The 20,356-nt window shown below is 36.0% G+C and overlaps 1 protein-coding gene and 1 long non-coding RNA gene across 2 annotated transcripts in view; one reads left to right on the top strand and one right to left on the bottom strand.

The window, feature by feature from the left end:
• Window positions 1-20,356, top strand: part of CSMD1 (CUB and Sushi multiple domains 1) — a 2,654,573-nt gene that overhangs the window by 2,033,217 nt on the left and 601,000 nt on the right. The window contains exon 18 of the mRNA XM_069065406.1: window positions 8,653-8,841. Within this exon, the coding sequence (XP_068921507.1) occupies window positions 8,653-8,841 (189 nt within the window). The remainder of the gene's footprint in view (window positions 1-8,652; window positions 8,842-20,356) is intronic.
• Window positions 1-20,356, bottom strand: part of LOC138144108 (uncharacterized) — a 130,853-nt gene that overhangs the window by 40,828 nt on the left and 69,669 nt on the right. The window lies entirely within an intron of this gene.

Raw genomic sequence — 20,356 nt, 5'->3', positions numbered from 1 at the left:
ATCTCAGGAATGCTCATCAATTAGAATGGATGAACAAATTGTATTATGTGATTGTGATGGAAATGCTATTGTGCTATAAGAAATGATGAGCTCAGTGATCTTTGAAAAACATGAGAAGTCTTGAACAAAATAATGAAGAGTGAAATGAATGGAACTAAGAGAACAATTAGAGCAACAAATGAATCATTTTGACTATTGTAAATACCCAAATAAGCTATAAAGGATATATGAAGAAAGACAGTATTTGCATCCAGAGAAAGAAATTATTAATATATATTAGTGAGGAATGGTGGCCATCTCTGAAGGGGTAGGGTGAGGGTGGAAAAAAAAAGGAGGGATGGAAATTTACATGATAACTTTGTTGTGTATTTAAAAGGAATAGGAAGTTGTACATAGTGAATTTGTGGTTTCATGTACAATCATTGTTTTTATTGTACTATGTTATGGAAATCTATGTTTTATTCCATAAATTAAAAATAAATAAATTTAAATTAAAATAAAAAAGAAAAGGGGTGGCTAGTTGGTGCAGTGAATAGAGCACCGGCCCTTGAGTCAGGAAGACCTGAGTTCAAATCTGGCCTCAGCCACTTAACACAAAAACTAGCTGTGTGACCTTGGGCAAGTCACTTAACCCCCAAAAAGGCAAAAAAAGAAAACACAAAAAGAAAGAGCCACTGTGGAGAGTTAATAAGGAAGATAGAGTAGGGTTGTCCTGGTTGAGGCTGTATAACATCAGTTTGCAGTGGACCGAATCAGAACAGTTACATGATTTTCTCCATCTTCATTCAGTAGCACATGTGAAGGGAGCAAGTGATTAAAGTGATCCAAGGCTGAGGCTTGCCTAGGAGTAATCAATGATATGATAAAGGAGCTAAGGAAGAGATGAGGGCAGTATAAAATTTAATTGGTCCATAAAAAGTTCACAATGGGGAGAAAAGAAGAAAGTGGATAGTACAAGGAAGAAGACTTTGAAGAGAATTGAGGGATCAAGGATTTGGAAGCCACAATTTGGATGAACAGTAGGGTTTTATAAGGGAAGTCAGAGTGAGAAGTGAAAAGTCAATAGATAAGAATATTTCAGAATTTTTGAACATAAAGGCATTACATTTGGGAGTGATGGCAAGATCAAGGAAATGATCACTTTTATATGTGACTAAGACTGGGTGGAGGTATATAGCTCATGGTAAGTGATTAGGTTGAAGAACTAAATAGTTGGGGTTTTTGTGAGAGAATCATTTTGATGTTGAAGTCTCTTAAATATGAGACAAGAGATGGGGAGGAGAGAAGAATTATGAGCCAGATACCAAATACATTGAGGAAACAAGGGAAATGACAGGGGTTCTAGAAACAGTGGCTACCTGGATTTTGATTGGGTGTCTATGCAGGATGTTGAGATAGAGCAGTTTTGGAGATAGCCTGTATTGTCAGTATACTGGAGGAAATGAGGCACAGATAGAAGAGAATGCTAACAAGAGATTCACTTATATGTTCTTCTAGTAGGAAACTGGTGAATGAATTTTAACTGTTAACGATTAGCACTTCTCCTATTCTATGTACCTAGAATTGGTGTCTCCAAATAATGGGAATGGAACTGGTATCTAATTGATTAGACCAGCATATACATGATAGTGAATAAAGCCTGCAGAGAGATTTGATATGTAGCATCTTTATAGTGCTATAAGGTCCATGAAGCACTTTACAGATATTATCTCAATTTATTCTCAAAACAAGCTGGGAAAATAGGTACTATTATTATGTCATTTTTACAGATGAGGCAGACAGAGGTTAAATGACTTGTGCAAAGTTACAAAGCTACTAAATTTCTAAGGCCAGATTTAAACCTGGGTCTTGCTGACTCCAGATCCAGTTCTGCCAATTAGCAGCTCTAATAATAACTTGATTTATATAGTACTTTTAGGTTTGAAAAACAATTTATGACACAATCTCATTTGTATCTCATAAAAATCCTCTGAGATAGGTGCTATTATTATTCCCACTTCACAGTTGAGGAAACTGAGGCTGAGAGATGTCAGGTTTCATGCTGGTTGAGACTGGTTGAGGATGGAAGAATCAGTCTAGTTCTAGTGTCAGTGGATTTTGGGAAACTGGATCTCACTCTCCTTGTATTGTCATTGGGTTATTGTATTGAGGAGTAGAGTTCAGTAATGTCCGTGTATTTGAGGATCTTCTTGTTGTTCCAGAGCCTCCACAAACAAAATAACTGTAATTCCCTCCCCTGATTAAAGTGGTACCTAGTGACAAGCATTAAGTGTGACAAAGAAAGTATTCCTTGAACAGCAGAAAGGATTTTACCCTGGGAGTATGAGAGAATCTGAAGGACATTCCAAGAATGAGGAATGGAAATGATAGTGTCCCATAATGCCCAACCTCAAAATATCTGAAAAACAATTTTATTTGTCACTGTGTTTTCACCAAAGTCTGAAATAGACTACTGTGAGTTAAAACACTGACACCACTATTAGAATATATACAAACAACATCTATTTATTTCTCCAGTAACAGATTGTTAGCCCATCCAGGACAGAACCTGTATCTTTTTTTTTTTAAATTTTCAAATCCCTCGTGCCTAGCATTGTACAAAGAATAACCTTAATAATTTTTTTTGAGTGAATGTTTGAATGATAATGCAGGTAAATGGCCTCTATTAAGCACTTAATTTGAGTTAACCTCTCATATTAGTCCATCAAAAATCATATATTCCAATGAAAACCAAGTCATTCAAGGAGTCTCAAGAGCTACCCCTAACAAATTCAAGATTCTAGGTCCAGATAATGAAGTACATTATTGGGTACCAAAAGAACCAAGAGATGAGATTTGCTGAGGCACTATCGGGGGCATCAAAGATCATGGAGTACTGTAGAATAAGAGATGGGTTGAGGCCCCACATTTTCAGGAAAGGAAAGAGTGTTTTGTATATAAAATGTAGGCCAGTAACTTGACTTCTATTCTAGGGAAATTCTAATAACATTGTTATTTATATTGTCATTATTGTTGTTGTTGTCAATGTTAAGGGTATGGTTAGTAAATATCTAGAAAGGGAAGCAGTGATAACAAAAAACCAGTATGACTTCATCAAGAAGAGGTCATGCTAGACTAACCTAATTTCTATTCTGCCAGAGTTTCTGTATTGATAGATCCGGTGATTGTTGCAGCTTGCCTTGCTCTTAATTTAACAGAGTCTCTCTTGCTATTCTTACAGATAAAATGGAAAAAAAAATATAGACTATAAAATAAAAGGTAGATTGAAAACTTGATTGAATGTTGGACCAAATGATTAGCCATTTATAGGCAATATAAATGTAGAAAGGGAATTGTAGTAGAGTGACCCTGCCCTACTATGTTTATCAACAACTTGGATAAAATTGTTAAGGTTTGCTTATCAAATCTATAGATGATAAGAAAAAAAAAGGCCCAGAGGAATAGTAAACATGTTAAATTGCAGAGTAGACATCTAAAAATATTTTAACAAGTTATAACATTGAATCTATTAAGATGAAATTTAATAGGGAGTAATGCAAAATCTTACACTTGAGTTTAAAATCAATTTAAAATACAAAACATATGGATATATATATTTATATTGCAATATAATTTATATAGTTATAAAACAATTCATGTGAAAGATATTTATTGAACTGCAAGCTCAGTATGATTCAACAGTGAGACATGGCAACTAAGAGAATTAATTTGATCTTAGGCTGCATCAAGAGAGGTTTAGATTTCAGAAATAAGAATTTGGTAATCTCCTGGTTAGATAACATCTGGAGTATTATGTTTAGTTCTGGATGCCACCTTTTTAGATTAGATAGTGGTAGACTGGAGAGTGTAGAAGGGAGAAGTCTCAAGATGATGAAGGTCCTTGACATCATGTCATATGAGAATCAGTTGTAGGAATTAAGAAAGTTTTACCCTTCAGAAGAGAAGAGGCAGAGAGAACATGAAAGCTGCTTTCATATGTTGGAAAGGGTTTTCCCTGAAGGAAATGTCATTTCTTGGCCTTTGAGGACAGAATAAGGAACAATGAGTAAATGCTGCAAAGAAGTAAATTCAAATTTGATATTAGAAAAAAAAATCACATATTAATCATATGTTAAACATTATAACATATTAAAACATGTTAATTAGAGTCATGCAAAATTCAAATGGGCCACCTTTAGAGATGGAAGTTTTCTTCACTGAAAGTTTTCTGTCATTGGTGAGATAACTTCTAGACTACAAAGAAGTCATTGTTTTCAAGGTATTGGTTGAACTAGATGCTGCCTAAAATGCTTTCTGTCTGAGATTATGTAATTCTGTGAAGTGGGCCCAGGTGAAACGGAATAGAATAGGTCAGTTCTGATGGGAAAGAGAATCAGGGGGAAATTTGAGTATAGAACTTTCCTAAGAGAAAGGCACTGGAAAATCAAAACCAGCAAGAGGACAGTAGATCTCCAGGAAGGTGAGTGAATACGAACGGTAAATAGGGATGGGAGGAGCAATAGACAAAAAAGAGAAGATAGAGGAATATTGATTTTCACTTCCATTGACCCTTTATTGAGGGTCAGCTCTGCCCATGACACTCCAAAACTTTAGCCTAAATCATCAAACTCTTTTGTTTTTAAGGCATAATATTTATCATTCATTCTTGTCCCAGCTTTAGGCTGAACAGAGATTACAACCAATCTGTGCTTTGCTCAGCAATTAATACTTCCAATCTATCTCTCACATAAACATATTTAAATTTTCTTTATATTTAGGTATGTAGCTTTGCAAAAGGGACAATCACTTTACTCTTAGGAATTAATTAATTCAGCAATAATACCCTTAAGAGAAGTCAGATAATATAAACTATGTGAATTTGGGAGGGGTTTTCTAAATTTTTTTTGTGACAGTTTTGATTTTTTTTTAATTAAGTCCTGGTTGAAGTTCTGGGGATGCTCTCAGTAACAATGAGTCATCATTAACATTAAAAAAAAAGAAAGCAAAGTATGCAGTATCTCATTCTAGGTTACCATTTTATTGCTCTGTATTTTATGAAGCATAAGGCACAATCTCTTTGTATAATAGCCATTGAAACATATTCTACCCTAAAGATAGCAGTTTCTTTATTTTTAATGTGTGAATCATCCACAGCTTTAAAATCCACTTTTATTTGTGTTATATTTTAAAATTGGTGGATATGAATGTCATATTTTCATTTATTTAGAAAGTTTCAGATATTTATCTATAATGATTTTATTACCGAAAAAATGACATCCAAGAAAGGAATCTATAACATATATCTATTAACATGCAAATATACAAATAGAACTGTGATCATAATTAGTTTGATCACATTAGATCACATTTTAGTTTGTGATCATATTAGTTCAGCACATTTCTCTGTCTCTAATAAGTTTTACATTAGGATCCAACATGATAGGTGCCATATTTTTCTTCTATTTTTCCTACTTTATGCCTGAAATATTAGACTATAAGGAAAAAGAGAAACAGGAAATAAGGAATAGGTATAGGGGACACGAAGTGACATATTTAAATACCTGAAAGAGAGAAAACAGAAAGATGACTCTTTAAGCTTGGACACCCTTGCTTCAGATTGATAACTAATACTAGGAACTGAAGCTAGGACTCCAGGGGTATGATATATGCAAATATACACACACATACATGCAAATAAATTGCCTGATTTTTTCTTGAAAAGTTTGATTTTTTTTTTGAGAGGGGAAGGCAAGCAAATTGGGGTTAAGTGACTTTCCCAAAGTCACACAGCTGGTAAGTGTGTCAGGTGTCTGAGGGCGAATTTGAACTCAGATCCTCCTGATTCCATGGCTGATGCTCTGTTACTCACTGTGCCACAGCTTCCCTGAAATATTTGATTCTTGATGAGTATTGTAAAGCTAGCCAACTTAAAAGAAAAAGCCCAACTTACAACTCATGTAGTAATATGCTTTGCTCACAGGACATAAAGTAGAATATGATCATTTTATGATCCAGGTCATGATTTTCAGATGGTCATTTGTAGTGTATACGAGGACTTGGGGTTGTGTACTTTTTTTTTTCAGTGAAGTGTTTGCTGTATAGTAAGAGAGCTAAATGCTTCTTTCCTTCATTCATCCATTCTTGTCTCATAAAAAAAGAGCACTAATATCTATTATTTTTACTAAGTGGCTATTAAAACACTGTGGGGGCAAACTGATAGAATGCAAATTTAGTAAGTTGTTTTATTCTTCGTATTTATATCTGCAGTGCCTAACTCAGTGCCTGGCACCTAATGGGTACTTAATATATACTTGATTAATTATTAATCTGAAGTATATTCATGGTTTCAGTTTAATTCACTGTATCTTTTTTTTTTCCAGTTTTGCATGTGTATGTTGAAAGAGGAGGGAAAGGTACCTCTAAACCTCACTTATACCTTCATCATTATCTCACACACACACACACACAGACACATATACACTCATAAATACTGCTTATTCCTTCATCTTCCTTAATTCTACTGCCTGGGCCCATAAACAGATGAAGGGAGAACCCTGGAATTGAAAATCATGTTCGAGGCTGATAATCGTGTTTTAAGTATTCCTACTTCCTGAGATGGTTATATCTAAGCTCTCATAGCTCAGGGTATACATTCTTAGCCTATTTTTTTGTGTTGTGGACCCATTTGAACTATTTCTTCTTAATTTTTTTTTATTCCATAAGTGAAGGACATGCTAAGCTAGTTGTAAAAATAAAGATAAGATTCTTTTCATCATCCAAGCTTATGCAATCTGTCACTTAGTGGTGATAGATTCCTAATTTCGCTACATGAATTCTACATACTTTTTGTGAGTCCATCCACTCTATGGTAAGAAGCCTTGCATTAGAGTAAAAAAGTAGTATTTCAGACACATATTTTATAATATTTGGCTCTTGTGTACTAAATGTCATTGCTCTCTATATCTTGTAAAAATGCTAGTTGTCTGTGTGAATTATAAATAGACTAATTTGACAACCAGTTAGTAATAGCTTTCTTTAATTCTTTTCACCAAGGTATTGTTTCTTCCCTCTCCCATCCATCCTTCACAAAGCTGTCTGAGTATCTTGCTAGGAAACAGGATGGCTAAAGCACTATTTACTCTTGGAAACCAGAAGATTGGAGATTGAATATTGCATCACAGGTTTTGGAGCTATGCGACCTGAGGCAAATCATTTAATCTCTTTAATCCTCAGTTTCTTCATCTGTAAACTGTGAATAGTAATAGCATCTATCCCATAGGGTTGTAAAGATCTAATAAAATTATATGTGTAAAGTGCTTTGCAAAGCTTCAAATGCTATATACATGCAAGCTACAACTCTTGTTATTGTTATATGTTTATTTCCTGCTCAAAAATTTCAGTGCCTCCCACTTTAAAGTCATGCCCAGTGTGGTTCCCATCAACTTTTTTTTTCTAACTTTATTTCATCCTACTTCACTTCATTTTATATTCTAGTCAGAGTACAGTACTAGCTATTCTCTGTACTTGACACTCCGTCTCTTACTGCCATGCATTTGTATATGACATCCCTCATGTTGGCGTATTTTAGATGCTTTGGTCATGTTATAACATGAATGTATCCAAACCTTAGGAGGAGCATTTTGCATGCCTAATAAAAATTAACAATAAAATGTAAGCACCTTGAGGGAAAGAACTGTTTTGTATTGTCTTCATTTCTTCTGTTGCTTCATGAATGAATTATAGATATTGTTTACTTATTTTATAAATATCTTAATTTTTCTCAAATTCCTTTCTTCTTTCACCTGTCTTCTTTCTAATATACTTTCCCATAAAGGGAAAGAGAAAGGACAAGATAAGGGGAAAAAACCTTCATAATGAAAATAGAAAAAAAACCTGGATAAAATTTTTATAATTTCATATTCACTAACATGAATAATGCAGTCACTAGTTCAGAGTTGAATGGAGCAAGTGGAAAATTTTCAAGTGTATATATTTTGTGAATGCTGGTTTTAGAAAGTCAAAGGTCACAGTATTTTAAAAAATAGTTCCTCTATCACTTAACATAGTGCCTAGGCATATGTTAACTAAATGTTACCAGCAAATGATATATAAGGAAGATAGTATGGGGGTAAATGCAGTTTCTGAATTTGAAAGGATTAGATGTAATGACTTCTAAAGTCCATTCCTACTCTAAATCTATGGTCCTATGATTCTTCATGGAAATTTAAGAATTAAAAAAATAAAGATATTTAGCATGTCTGTAAAGAGCAGACAAGTTCATTTCATCAATACCATGTTCTTCAAACATCACTGAATTCATTGCCTCACTGTTTTGACATACCTAAAAGAGTCCAAAATGAATAGTATTATTTTTCTGGTTTAGTCTCTAACTTCAAAGTAATTTTAGGTAAAGACTTCAACTGTCTAACAATCTGTCATATATTTCACAGTGATGCACCTTGCTGGGATATTACAAGGGTTAATGAAGTAAATCTAATAAGAATGTTATTTGGCAAAAGATGTTATTTGAACAAATAAATTTTAACCATTTTTCTAGAGTTTTGAGAGGCCATAGACATATTTTCTGTGGGTCAGAGCATTTTATTCTTCCTACCAAAAGTTAGTAGTTCTTCTCCAATGTGTCTTTTATTCATTTTTATTTGTTTATTTTAGGTGTAACACTAGAGTCAGACTCCTGCCTTGATCCAGGGATTCCTGTGAATGGTCATCGCCATGGTAATAATTTTGGCATCAGGTCTACAGTGACTTTCAGTTGTGATCCAGGATATACATTAAGTGATGAGGAGCCACTTGTATGTGAAAGGAACCATCAGTGGAATCATGCATTGCCAAGCTGTGATGGTAGGTAGAGCCTGACCAAAAAAAAAAAAAAAATTGAAGGTGCAGAGAAAATAATTTAACCAATACATTTCTGAAAGAATAGGGAAAGGGACTAAGATAGGAGTGGAGCTATGATTTCATTGGTATAAGAAACTCTCATTTGAGGAAACGCTTTCTACCAATATAGGTTAGCACCTTCTCTTACAGTCAGAGATGTAGTCAGATCACTGAATTACATGGCTTGTCCAGAGTCATATAACCAGAATGTTTCAGAGGCAGAACTTAAACCCAGCTGATCATGACTTCATGTCCAATTCTCTATCCACCCTGCCATGACACATCTGGAAGCATTCATTTATTTAGCATCTAAACAAAACGTCTTGCTTTACATATTAAACTGCCTTATATTTTTTTCCCCTTAATAGCTATTCACATGGTGAAATAAATTGGACTTTTAAAACTGAGATTCCCTATGGCACTAGGAAAGAATGCAAAGCACAGTGAATTTTGAGTTGGAAGACTTGGCTTGGGTTCCTAGATCCCTTACATGCATGACAGTGGGCAAGTGATTTCCTTTCTTTGAGTGTCAGTTTCCTCATCTGACAAATGAGAGAATTAGGCTAAATGATTGCTGAGATCCTTGAGCTCTATTAATATTCAACATAAAAAATATTTGGGCAAGCCTCACTTTATAGTATTTAACTGACAATGATTCACATTGAAAGTTCCCAGTCAGGGGGCAGCTAGGTGGCGCAGTGAATAGAGCACTAGCCCTGAAGTCAGAAGGACCAGAGTTCAAATCCAGCCTCAGACACTTAACACTTACTAACTGTGTGACCTTAAAATATTAAGTCACTTAATCCCAATTGCCCTGCCTTCCCTCCTCCAAAAAAGAAAAAAAATGTTCCCAGTCAGTTCCATCCATATTATTCTTTCCAAAACCTAAATCACTTAGTCTGCAAACCTTCTGACATGTTTCACCTTATGTGACCCTGTCCCCTCTACTCTGGGTTCAGCATGACCTTGTTTAGCTTACACTGGTCTATTTCCAACATCCCTCTAGTTCCTAGTCCCTCTTGTAGGGTAAGGGATTTCTTTACCTATTTTTCTTATAGCCTTCCCCCTACTTCCCCCCTGAGTTTGTCTTCTTCCCTGGCATACTCTTTTAAGTAAATAAAGACAAATTAAGTGTTATATGGATTTTTTTTTCTGTACTATTCTGCTTTATCTGTATATACTTTTAATGCATGCTTATATCGGTTATAGTAAGTTAAGCATGGTATTTGCATTTAAAAGTTGGGTTTTATGTAATTGAGTATCTGAGGACTTGATGAAAATAGAAAATAATTGGAGAAAAAAGAATAGGCATTACCTATCCTCAGAAATTTTCCAGAGAACATCCTTTCCCTCTCATCCTTTGGATCCAGATCTCCTCCAAACAAGATTTTAGTTGGAGGATGATGGAAGAAATAACTAGTACCAAAAAAGAGAGACAGAAAGACAAAGAGTGAAGAAAGGAATAAAATAAGTATTTATTAAGTCCTTATTATATCGGATACTGTGCTAAATATAAATACAAGCAAAAAGATAGCCATTGTTTTCAAGCAAGAGGCAGGGGATAAAAGAAACTGAGTGAAAAACAGAGACAGAGAGCTTGTTTAAAATAAATCTTAGTTGTTTATCTGCTAAATATCAAATGGGCACATTGTTCTGGACTAAATGATGACCCTGTGAATGTAATATGAGGTATCATAAGATAACATCCAGTCCTTAGATTGGATCTTTGATTTTGTTGGTCTTGGGAACTCTAGGTTGAGGAAACACTTTCTACCAAAGCAGTTTGCAATTTAAGTCTTAGTTGCCTGTAACACCAAAACATTAAGTGAATTCCTTGCCCAAGGACTCACAGTCAGTGAGTGTATATTAGAGGTAGGTCTTGAATTCAGGTCTTCTTGGCTTTGAAAATAGCTTTCTATCAATATATCTTCTTGTGTAATGTAATATGATAACAATATTTTGATTCCTCAGAGATGAGATTTTATCACCTAAAACTTTAATATAACATATATTTGTCATTTGAGTTGTCTATCTCTTTATAAATAGCCAAGACATAATTGTCTATCTCTTCATAAATAACCACTAGTGCTTGAGACAAGTAAGATTTTAAGACTCTATTTCTCTGTGTAAAGAGAAAAAAAATCAAAATCATCATCTGAATAATAAAAACAGAATTAACAAGTAGTCACCAGTGCTACAAGTCACTTATATCTCTGGGTCCCAGATTCCTCATGTGTAAAATAAGGGAACTGAACCAGATGACCTGTAAGGTCACTTGTAGTTATACATCTTTATTGCCATATACTATTGCAAGAACTCAAATTTTCAAAAGCCAAGCAAGCAATTGACTTTTGTAGTACATGGGGACAGTATTTATTAAAACCATATGTGGTAGAAATCTAACTTCTTGTTTACAGAACTGTAGAAATATAAGTAACAGGGATCTAGGTAATAAAAAAAATACCCATTGGTATTAATCACTGAAAACTTTGTCACCATAAAAAGCTATGAATTCTCTTTTAAGGATGCATTCACTAATTTTATCAAGCTTGATACTCTCCACTGACAGTAGCAGAACTGAAGGAGCAAAGTTGGAGGAGTCTTTGCATGATATGTATTTTCACTCCATACTTTTAATTTGATTGACTGATGAAAAGTTCCATTTGTATTTCTATTTTCCCTGTCACTTTGTTCAACCATTATCTCTCCTCCCTCTGTCAACAACCCACCTTTTTTCTTATCATACAAAATCTTGATATCTTTCCCTCAACTTATTGCATACAACCAATGCTTGTTTCATAAAGGACTATTATATTATCACCCAACATCTTTCGGGTGAACTCTGAGAAATTCAAATTTCCCTATCATTTGTCACCACATTATGTCATTTAAAAAAGTCATATCATGACAAAAGAGAAGTTGAAAAATATATGAAAGATAAAATATCAGCCTAATACCATACAAATTGTTAAGAAATATGGAGTTAATTTTAAGGGGGCATAGAGGGATTAATTTCTATTTCTCTAATTGGTTAAAACTTGAAATTAATACTAAAATAAAATAAACCCTAGGATCGTGTCTGGAAAAGACCCAGACATATAAACTATTAAGAATATAGACTATTATTAATTCAGTTATACAAAGAGTATTTGAGGTATTCATTTGGATATTATTTTCCACGCCAGGCCAAAATCTAAGTTATTTTAAAACATCAACATCTATAACTTTAAAATCCTGCATGCTGTCAATATTAGTAGACATTCCTTTTGGGTATATAGAGGGTGATAGAGAAAGCAGCACATCATAGTTAAAAGACTTCTCTATCTACCTGTTGATGCATAAATACTATTGGCATTTTATCAACCAATCAATCAAGAAACATTTACTAACATCCTACTATGTTCCAGATACTATTGTAGGCCCTGAGGGTGAAAATTTAAAAGTGCAATAGTCTCTACCCTTAAAAGGGCTTACATTCCATTGCTAAACAACATTCACACTTTACAAATTTTAAATATTTATAAACGTATAAATGTATACCAAGGGGGAAATAAATGTGTTGTGTTGTGAGAAATTACTTCAGTCAGGAAGACCTGGGTTTGTGTTCCCCCTTTGACAAAAGCTGGCTATGGGATACTGGACAAGTTATTTAACCTCTCAGTGCTTCAGGTAATTCTTTAAGATTAAGAATTATCCTCTTGGAAAATTAATTGCACCAATTAATTGCATTCTGGTCAAAAAGTTTTACGAGAAAAAATACGTATACATGTATAATCGCCCTTCTATTCAAGTGATTAAGACATCAAAACTACATGGTTGCTCATGTTAATACCTTATGGGCTTCTCTCCCTTTATTTAGGTGAAATTTAACCTCATTATACTTTAACACAGGACTAAATCTCAGAACTTTTCAATAAATGAACTTGTTTACATGACATGTTTTCTCCAAGCATTGACCAACTATGGAATAATTCTGGTTTTCTTTGTTATTTTGAAGTTTACATAGAGTATTTATTACTCCTGAAACAACCAAAAATGGAAATAGCCTTTTAATAGCTGAAGAAATAACAAGTCTTCCTCTCCAGGCATGAATATATTATAAAGATTGCTACTTTGAGACATCCAATTCTCTCCCCTTTTCAACCTTTTCATTGGGAATGTGCAGACAAAACACCTGCTGAAGCAGAGTCACAGTTATTTTGATCTTAGACTTTTCCTGAAGAGTTGTGAGGAAGGAAAGTTCAAGTTATTCTGGTGATTTATAGGAGGTGATAAGAAAAAAAAAAAGCACTATTTCTCTTAACTTGGGAAGCATCGGAGAGTCATCATATTATCTCACCATTTGATATATTTTTATAATGTCCTGAAAAAGGAAATGATATAATGCTATCCTAAAGCTCTGATTTGGAATAAGCCCACCCTAATTTGTGTATGTGTGTGTGCATATGCAATACTTTGGTGGTCCTGTCAGACAAGGTTGACTCTTATATGTGCTATTTCAGTCTCCTCTTTTTTTTTTTCTTTCTATATGGTGCTGTGGAGATTCTTTTGCATTTTGAGTCAGAGGTCATAGGTTCAAGTCTTGACTCTGTCACTATTACCTTTGTGGCCTTAGTCATATCAATTAATGTCTTTTGGCATTAGTTTCTTCAGTTATAAAATGAAAGATTTGGTTTAGACGGCCTAAAAAAAGGCCTTTCTCACTCTAAATCTGTGACCTATGAATGCTTGGTTGACCTTAGAGATAGAACCCTCATGATTAGGAATGAATTATTTACCATTTCATGTGTAGTACATTACTATTATCTCTCTAGATAGAATCCTGTAAGTGAATTGGACATTTTGTTTCTTTAAATATGATGAGAGCCATCATAGCCCTAGACATATTAGGTATTTCATATTTTTGATTGACCTACAGATGTTAACTTTTGCCACTCAATTACTTGACTTTTGGGCTTTTTGCCACAGTAGGACTCTGCCACCAGACAGGGGAGCTTTTGTCCCAAACGCTGGGGTTTTCTCAGCTGCTGGAGGTATTAGATGGGGTGCCCTCTCTGGGGTCTCCACATGCTCTGGCAAGCTGGACACACACCCCAGGACCTTCACCCTAGACTGCAATCCAGATCCAAGCAGGTCTAGACTGCAATCCAGATCCAAGCAAGAGCGATTACCCCTCAGACTGGTGCTTGGTCCCCCTACACTCTGTAGGCCAGGAGCTGAAGCTGCCACATGGCACTGGCTGGCTGTGCCAGTGTCTCAGCGGCTTCTTGCCCCGGGGGTAAAAGCCACGCACTCCCACTTACTGGTCCCAAAGTCCAGACTGCACTGGCCTCTCACCTTGTCCTTTGCATCTATGTGTTGATAAATCTGGAAAGGGCCACCGCTGCGGCTGTTCTGGAGTCCCTCTAGCTGCGCTGGTCAAGCCCGCCCTGGGGCTAAAGCCTCGGGGTGTGGGTGTGGGCTCAGCAACCAGAGCGCTGCGCTGGCCTGCCGGGCTGTCCTCAGTGGGAGGTTAGCTTCTCTGTGTCATTTTGTGGGTTCTGCAGCTCCAAAGTTTGCTTAGAGTCCCCTTTTTACATGAATTGGGGAAGGTGGAAGCCGGAGCCGCGGGAAGGTCGTGCTTCTACTCGGCCATCTTGGCTCTGCCCCCCTACTGATGTTAACTTTTAAGAATTTATAAAAAATTGACTGAAAATAAATGATTCAATAAAGACCAACTAAGACTTCCTTATATTCCTTACATCAATATCAAGAGCTAGCATATTATAACCGAATACTAGACTTGACATTAGAAAGACCCTGTTTCAAATCCAGCCTCTGACACTTTAATAGAAGTATCTAAGCAAGTCATTTAATCTTTCTGGGCCTGTGTTTCCACATCACTGAAAATGGAATTGTGCCTACTTTATAGAATAATTATAAGACAAAAATGAGATCAGTTATGTGTAAAGAGGAAGAATTTGTTCATATTTAAGAAAAAATCTTCTTAGCTATTAGAGCTTTCATAAATTAGAAGTCTGCTAGGGAAAATATGACATTCAATAGTCATGAATGCCCCTTTATTTAAGGTAAATGTAAAGATTAGAGGTTGTGCAGGGAATTTTCAGCTAAAAGGCCTATAGGTTTTTCTAGATGTCTTCTGTTGTATTTTCTAGCTCTGAAATTCCATGAGGATTAACAACCACTTGGCAAGAATCATGGAAGGAAGGTATCTGCTTGGATATTGCTTAGAATAGATCATAGGATTAGCAGCCTAGAGCTGGAAGGAATAAACCTTAGATGCCATTTGATTTGGAGGTATCAAATTCATTTCATTCTGACCACGTGTTGCCATGCATACTCCTGTGTGAAGACTGAACCAAACAGTTAATTTACAATTTTCTAAGACAATGTGTGGTCTATAGGTATCTTTCTATTTGATTTTGACACTCCTAATCTAATCAATCCCTAAAAAGTCTAAAATGACTGGTTGAAATTTTAAAAAGATAGTAAGTGGTATAACATGAGTACTAACCCGAGTTCACTGCGTACAGATCCAGTACTCTTTCTCCTTTATCAGAGACATCCCATGACTTCTAAGCTTTCTACAATTCTCAGCTATTTTGATGCTTTGGTGAAGAAAATATAATTTTTGTCTCCTTAGAGAATTATAATCTAGAAGGAGGGATAATGGCTACCATTGCTAAAATGGAAAGCTTCAATTGTTCCATACTGTGGATAATAAGAGCTTCTGTTAGTCATCATTGGGCTGCATATGCTTTGTCCTTTCTACTACAAATCTACCAAATAGCTTGAGAGTGGTGGTGGAGCCAAGATGATGGAATGAATTCAGGAATTCACCTTAACTCCTACATGAATTCTGTCAGTAACCTCTGAAAAGTGAATCTGAACAGATTTCAGAGTGATAGAATCCAATGGGGGACACATTGTGACAGATTCCCAATCCAAAGTGTGTATATAGGACTGGGCAGGGGGAGTGCGGAGTGTGTGGAGGTTGCACCAGCTCAGACTACAGACCAGACCACAGCAGAGAGAGAGCCCAAGCCAGTGGCCAGTGAATTCACCCACAGCAGGGGCAATTTGCAGACTTTTCACTGTGAGACAGAGGATCTGTTAGAGCTGGGTAAGAAAAAGTGCAGGGCCCATGGCAGCAACAGCAGCTTCTCCTGGGGATATCAGCCCACAGCCTGGATGTTTAAAAATTACCTACTTGAACTTCCAGGAGCCAAGATGTTTGAGTAAACCCTAGCTGCTCTAGTCCCCCTCCCTGACCTGAAAACCCAGAGATTATTGCCCAAGTGTAAAATCCCAAAATAGTGGAAGCAGTAGCAGGCTTGGGAGTCCTAGGGAAAGGGTATGACTGAAACTGTGCCGAGCCTGAAGTGAAGAGTGGGAGGACTCCCAACAAACCCCATCTCAACTGACCAGTGGGAGATCCCGAAGCCTAGGGAGGTGAAGCAAGCAAGCTCTAAAACCAGAAGCCCAGGTGTGCCTTAGCACAATCAAGGAAATCTGCAGATACCACCATGACAGGCTGTCAGCTGCTGAGCCTACCTGAGCTGTAGCCCAGGGGCACAGAGCTGGAAATTGAAAGTGGCCAGACCACCCCTCCCCCACACTTTACTCTGTGAGCTTCAGGGTAACTCAACATAAACACAGAGAGTACTAGCCTTGGCCTCAGTCTAGACACCCAGAGGCTACAACACACAAAATCAACAACTAGGCCCCTATTTCACGGCTTGAGAAACATGGGTCAGAGCCCTCTGTACCCTGGAAGCAGAAATCCACTTTAAAAGTTAGCAAATAGGCAATCACAATGTGCAGGAAGCAACTTGCAAAAGGAAGACCAAAGACAATTGAATCCTATTATTGTGAATGTGAAGAATCACTTTCAGAAGATATCATCGACTCTATATTCACACTTGAGACCTCAGAAGGAAATATGAACTGGTACAAGCCCCAAAACCATTATTGGAGGAGCTCAAGAAAGATTTTAAAAGCCAAATTAGAGAGGTAGAAGATAAATTGACCAATTCTATTAAAATTACATTGGCCTTGGGGCAGCTAGGTGGCACAGTGAATAGAACACTGGAGTCAGGAGGACCTGAGTTCAAATCTGGCCTCAGACACTTAACACAAAAACACCAACTGTGTGACCTTGGGCAAGTCACTTAGCCCCAACTGCCCTCCAAAAGGAAAAAAACATTGGCCAAAATGGAAAAAAAATATATCACTGAAGAAAATGAATCCTTAAAAAGTAAAATTTGTGAACTTGGATGGGAGGTTCAAAATCTAACTGGAAAAAATACTTCCCTAAAAATGACATCTGAACATATGGAAAAAGAGTTTCAAAAACTGAGGAAAATAATTCACTAAAAATTAGAATCAGTCAAGTTGAAATTAATGACTCTATGACACATCAAGAATCAGTCAAACAAAATATAAAGATTGAACAATTAGAAGAAAATGTAAAATATCTCATTGGAAAAGCAACCGACCTGAAGAACAAATCCAGGAGAGATATTCTAAGAATTATTGAAAGCCATGATGAAAAAATAAGCCTGAACAACATCCTCCAAGAAATTATCAAAGAAAACTTTCCTGAGGCCCTAGATCCAGAGGATAAAATTCACTGGACACCTCCTGAAAGAGATCCTAAATTGAAATATTGTAGTCGAATTGAATTGAAATATTGTAGGCAAGAAATATTGTAGTCAAATTCCAGAATTTTCAGGTCAAGGATAAAATACTGCAAGCAGCCAGAAAGAAACAATTCAAATATCATGGAACTACTGTCAGGATCACACAGGACCTAGCAGCTTCTACATTAAAATATTGGAGGGATTGGAATATGATATTTTGTAAGGCAAAAGAGCTTAGATTGCAACCAAGGATCAACTATCCAGCAAAACAGCATAATATTTCAGGAAAGGAGATGGTCATTCAATGAAATAAGAGATTTCCAGACCTTCCTGATGAAAAAGCCACAGGTAAATGGAAAATTTGATCTCCAAATACAAGATTCAAGACAGACATAAAAAGGTAAACAAGGAAAACACACACACACACATGCATGAACATGCACACACATGAACATAACTTGTGATTCAATAAGAGCAAACTGTTTACATCTTTATATGGGAAGTTGATACCTGTCAATATTGAAAATTGTATAATTATCATGATATTTAAAAGGGATATACATAGAGGGTATGAGTATAAATTAAGTAATCTGATGACAAAAAAAACTTATTAAGGGGTGCAAAGGAATTATAATGGGATAAAAAGAAAGGAGGAGGCAGAAAAGGGTAAATTATGCCACACAAAGAGGAATAAATGTAACATATTATAGTAGAGGGAAAGAAGGGAGGAAGATGAATATTATATAAAATTTACTCTCATTGGTTTTGGTTCAAGGAGGGATTACCATAATCAATTAAGTTTAGGATTCTAAGGTGACAAGACACAAAAAATCATTATAGTAGAGGGAAAGGAGGGAGGTAGAGGAGCACTGTATGAAATTTATTTTCTTCAGTTTTGGTTCAAGGAGGGAATAACATACTCTGTTAAATATAAAAATCGTTTGTGCCTTACAGGCAGTAGAAGAGGAAAGCTGGGGGGCGGGGGAGAGAAAGGTGGGGTGGTTAGAAGGGAGGGAAGAAGTAGTAAGGGGGAAGGGCAGGTAAAGAGAGGGGGGGTGCATAGGGAGGGAATACTGAGGGAGGGAGTGGTCAAAAGAAAAACAAGGAGGGGAAAGAAGAAATAAAAGCATAAACGGGGGGGGGGGGGGGGAATAGGATGGAGGGAAAGACTCAGATAGTATCATAACTGTGAATGTGAATGGAATGATGTCTCCGATAAAACAGAGGTGAACAGCAGAGTGGATTAAAAACCACAATCCTACAATATGCTGTCTACAAGAAACACATTTGAAACAAAGGGATACATACAGGGTAAAGGTAAAAGGCTGGAGTAGAATATACTATGCTTCAGCTAAAGTAAAAAAAGCAGGGGCAGCAATCCTTATCTCAGATAAAGCAAATGCAAAAATAGATCTAATTAAAAGAGATAAGGAAGGAAGCTACACCCTGCTAAAAGGCATCATCAAGAATGAAGCAATATCATTACTAAACATATATGCACCAAGCAGTATAGCATCCAAATTCCTAGAGGAGAAATTAAGGGAATTAGAGTAAGAAATAGATAGCAAAACTATAGTAGTGGGGGGACCTCAATCTCCTCCTTTCTGAATTTGATAAATCTAAACTCAAAATAAACAAAGAAGAAGTTAAGGAGGTGAAGAGAATTTTAGAGAGTGTAGATATGATAGACCTCTGGAGAAAATTAAATGGTGATAAAAAGGGACTATACCTCCCTCTCAGCAGTAAATGGCACAAACACAAAAACTGACCATGTACTAGGGTATAAAAACCTCACAATTCAGTGCAGAAAGGCAGAAATATTAAATGCATCCTCAGAGCATGATGCAATAAAAATTATATGTAATAAAGGGCCATGGAAAGATAGACTAAAATCTAATTGGAAACTAAATAATTTAATTTAATCCGAAAGAATGAGTGGGTCAAAGAAGAAATCATAGAAACAATCAGTAACTTCATTCAAGAGAATGACAATAATGAGACAACATTCCAAAACTTGTGGGATGCAGCAAAAGCAGTTCTTAGTGGAAGTTTTATATCTCTGAATACACACATGAATAAAATAAAGAAAATGGAGATCAATAAATTGGGCATGCAACTGAAAAAGCTAGAATAAGAACAAATTGTTAACCCCCAACTAAATATTAAATTGGAAATGCTAAAAACCAACAGAGAGATTAATAAAATTGAAATTAAGAAAACTATTGAACTAATAAATAATACTAAGGGCTGGTTTTATGAAAAAAAAAACAATGAAATTGATAGACCTTTAGTCAATTTTTTTTCATTTTTCAAATGCTTTATTAACTTCTGATTTATATCATTCATTTCCACCAGATTTTGAGTTACAAAATTTCTCCCCCTTTTTCCCCTACCCACCGCCGCAAAATAGCAGTCCCACAGGATATCCCCTCCTCCAATCTGCTCTATCCCCTATCTTCTCCCATACCCCCTTTGACTTTTCCAGTAGCTCATGGTGGATCTCGCCCCGGTGCCTGTATATCTTATTTCCCAATTACATGTAAAATAAAATAGTATTAACAATAGTATATATATATATATATTAAACATTTGATTTTAAAACTTTGAGTTCCAGATTCATTCCCTTCCTCCCTTGTCTCCCACCCTTACTGGGAAGATAAGCAGTCCAGTATAGGTTGTACATGTGTAGCTAATGCAAAACATTAACATAGTAGATATATTATAAAAGACTGACTATATTTCCCTCCATCCTATGCCAACTCCCACTTGTTCTATTCTCTACTTTGATCCTGTCCCTTTTCAAAAGGGGGTGCTTCCAACTTCCCTCCCCCCCCCCC

This window comes from Petaurus breviceps, unplaced genomic scaffold, assembly GCF_028583685.1.
Source record: "Petaurus breviceps papuanus isolate PSGF00001 unplaced genomic scaffold, PetGlider_PUasm1.0 90686, whole genome shotgun sequence".
NCBI classification, from domain to species: Eukaryota; Metazoa; Chordata; class Mammalia; order Diprotodontia; family Petauridae; genus Petaurus; species Petaurus breviceps.
This window is presented reverse-complemented; position numbering and strand designations above follow the sequence as displayed.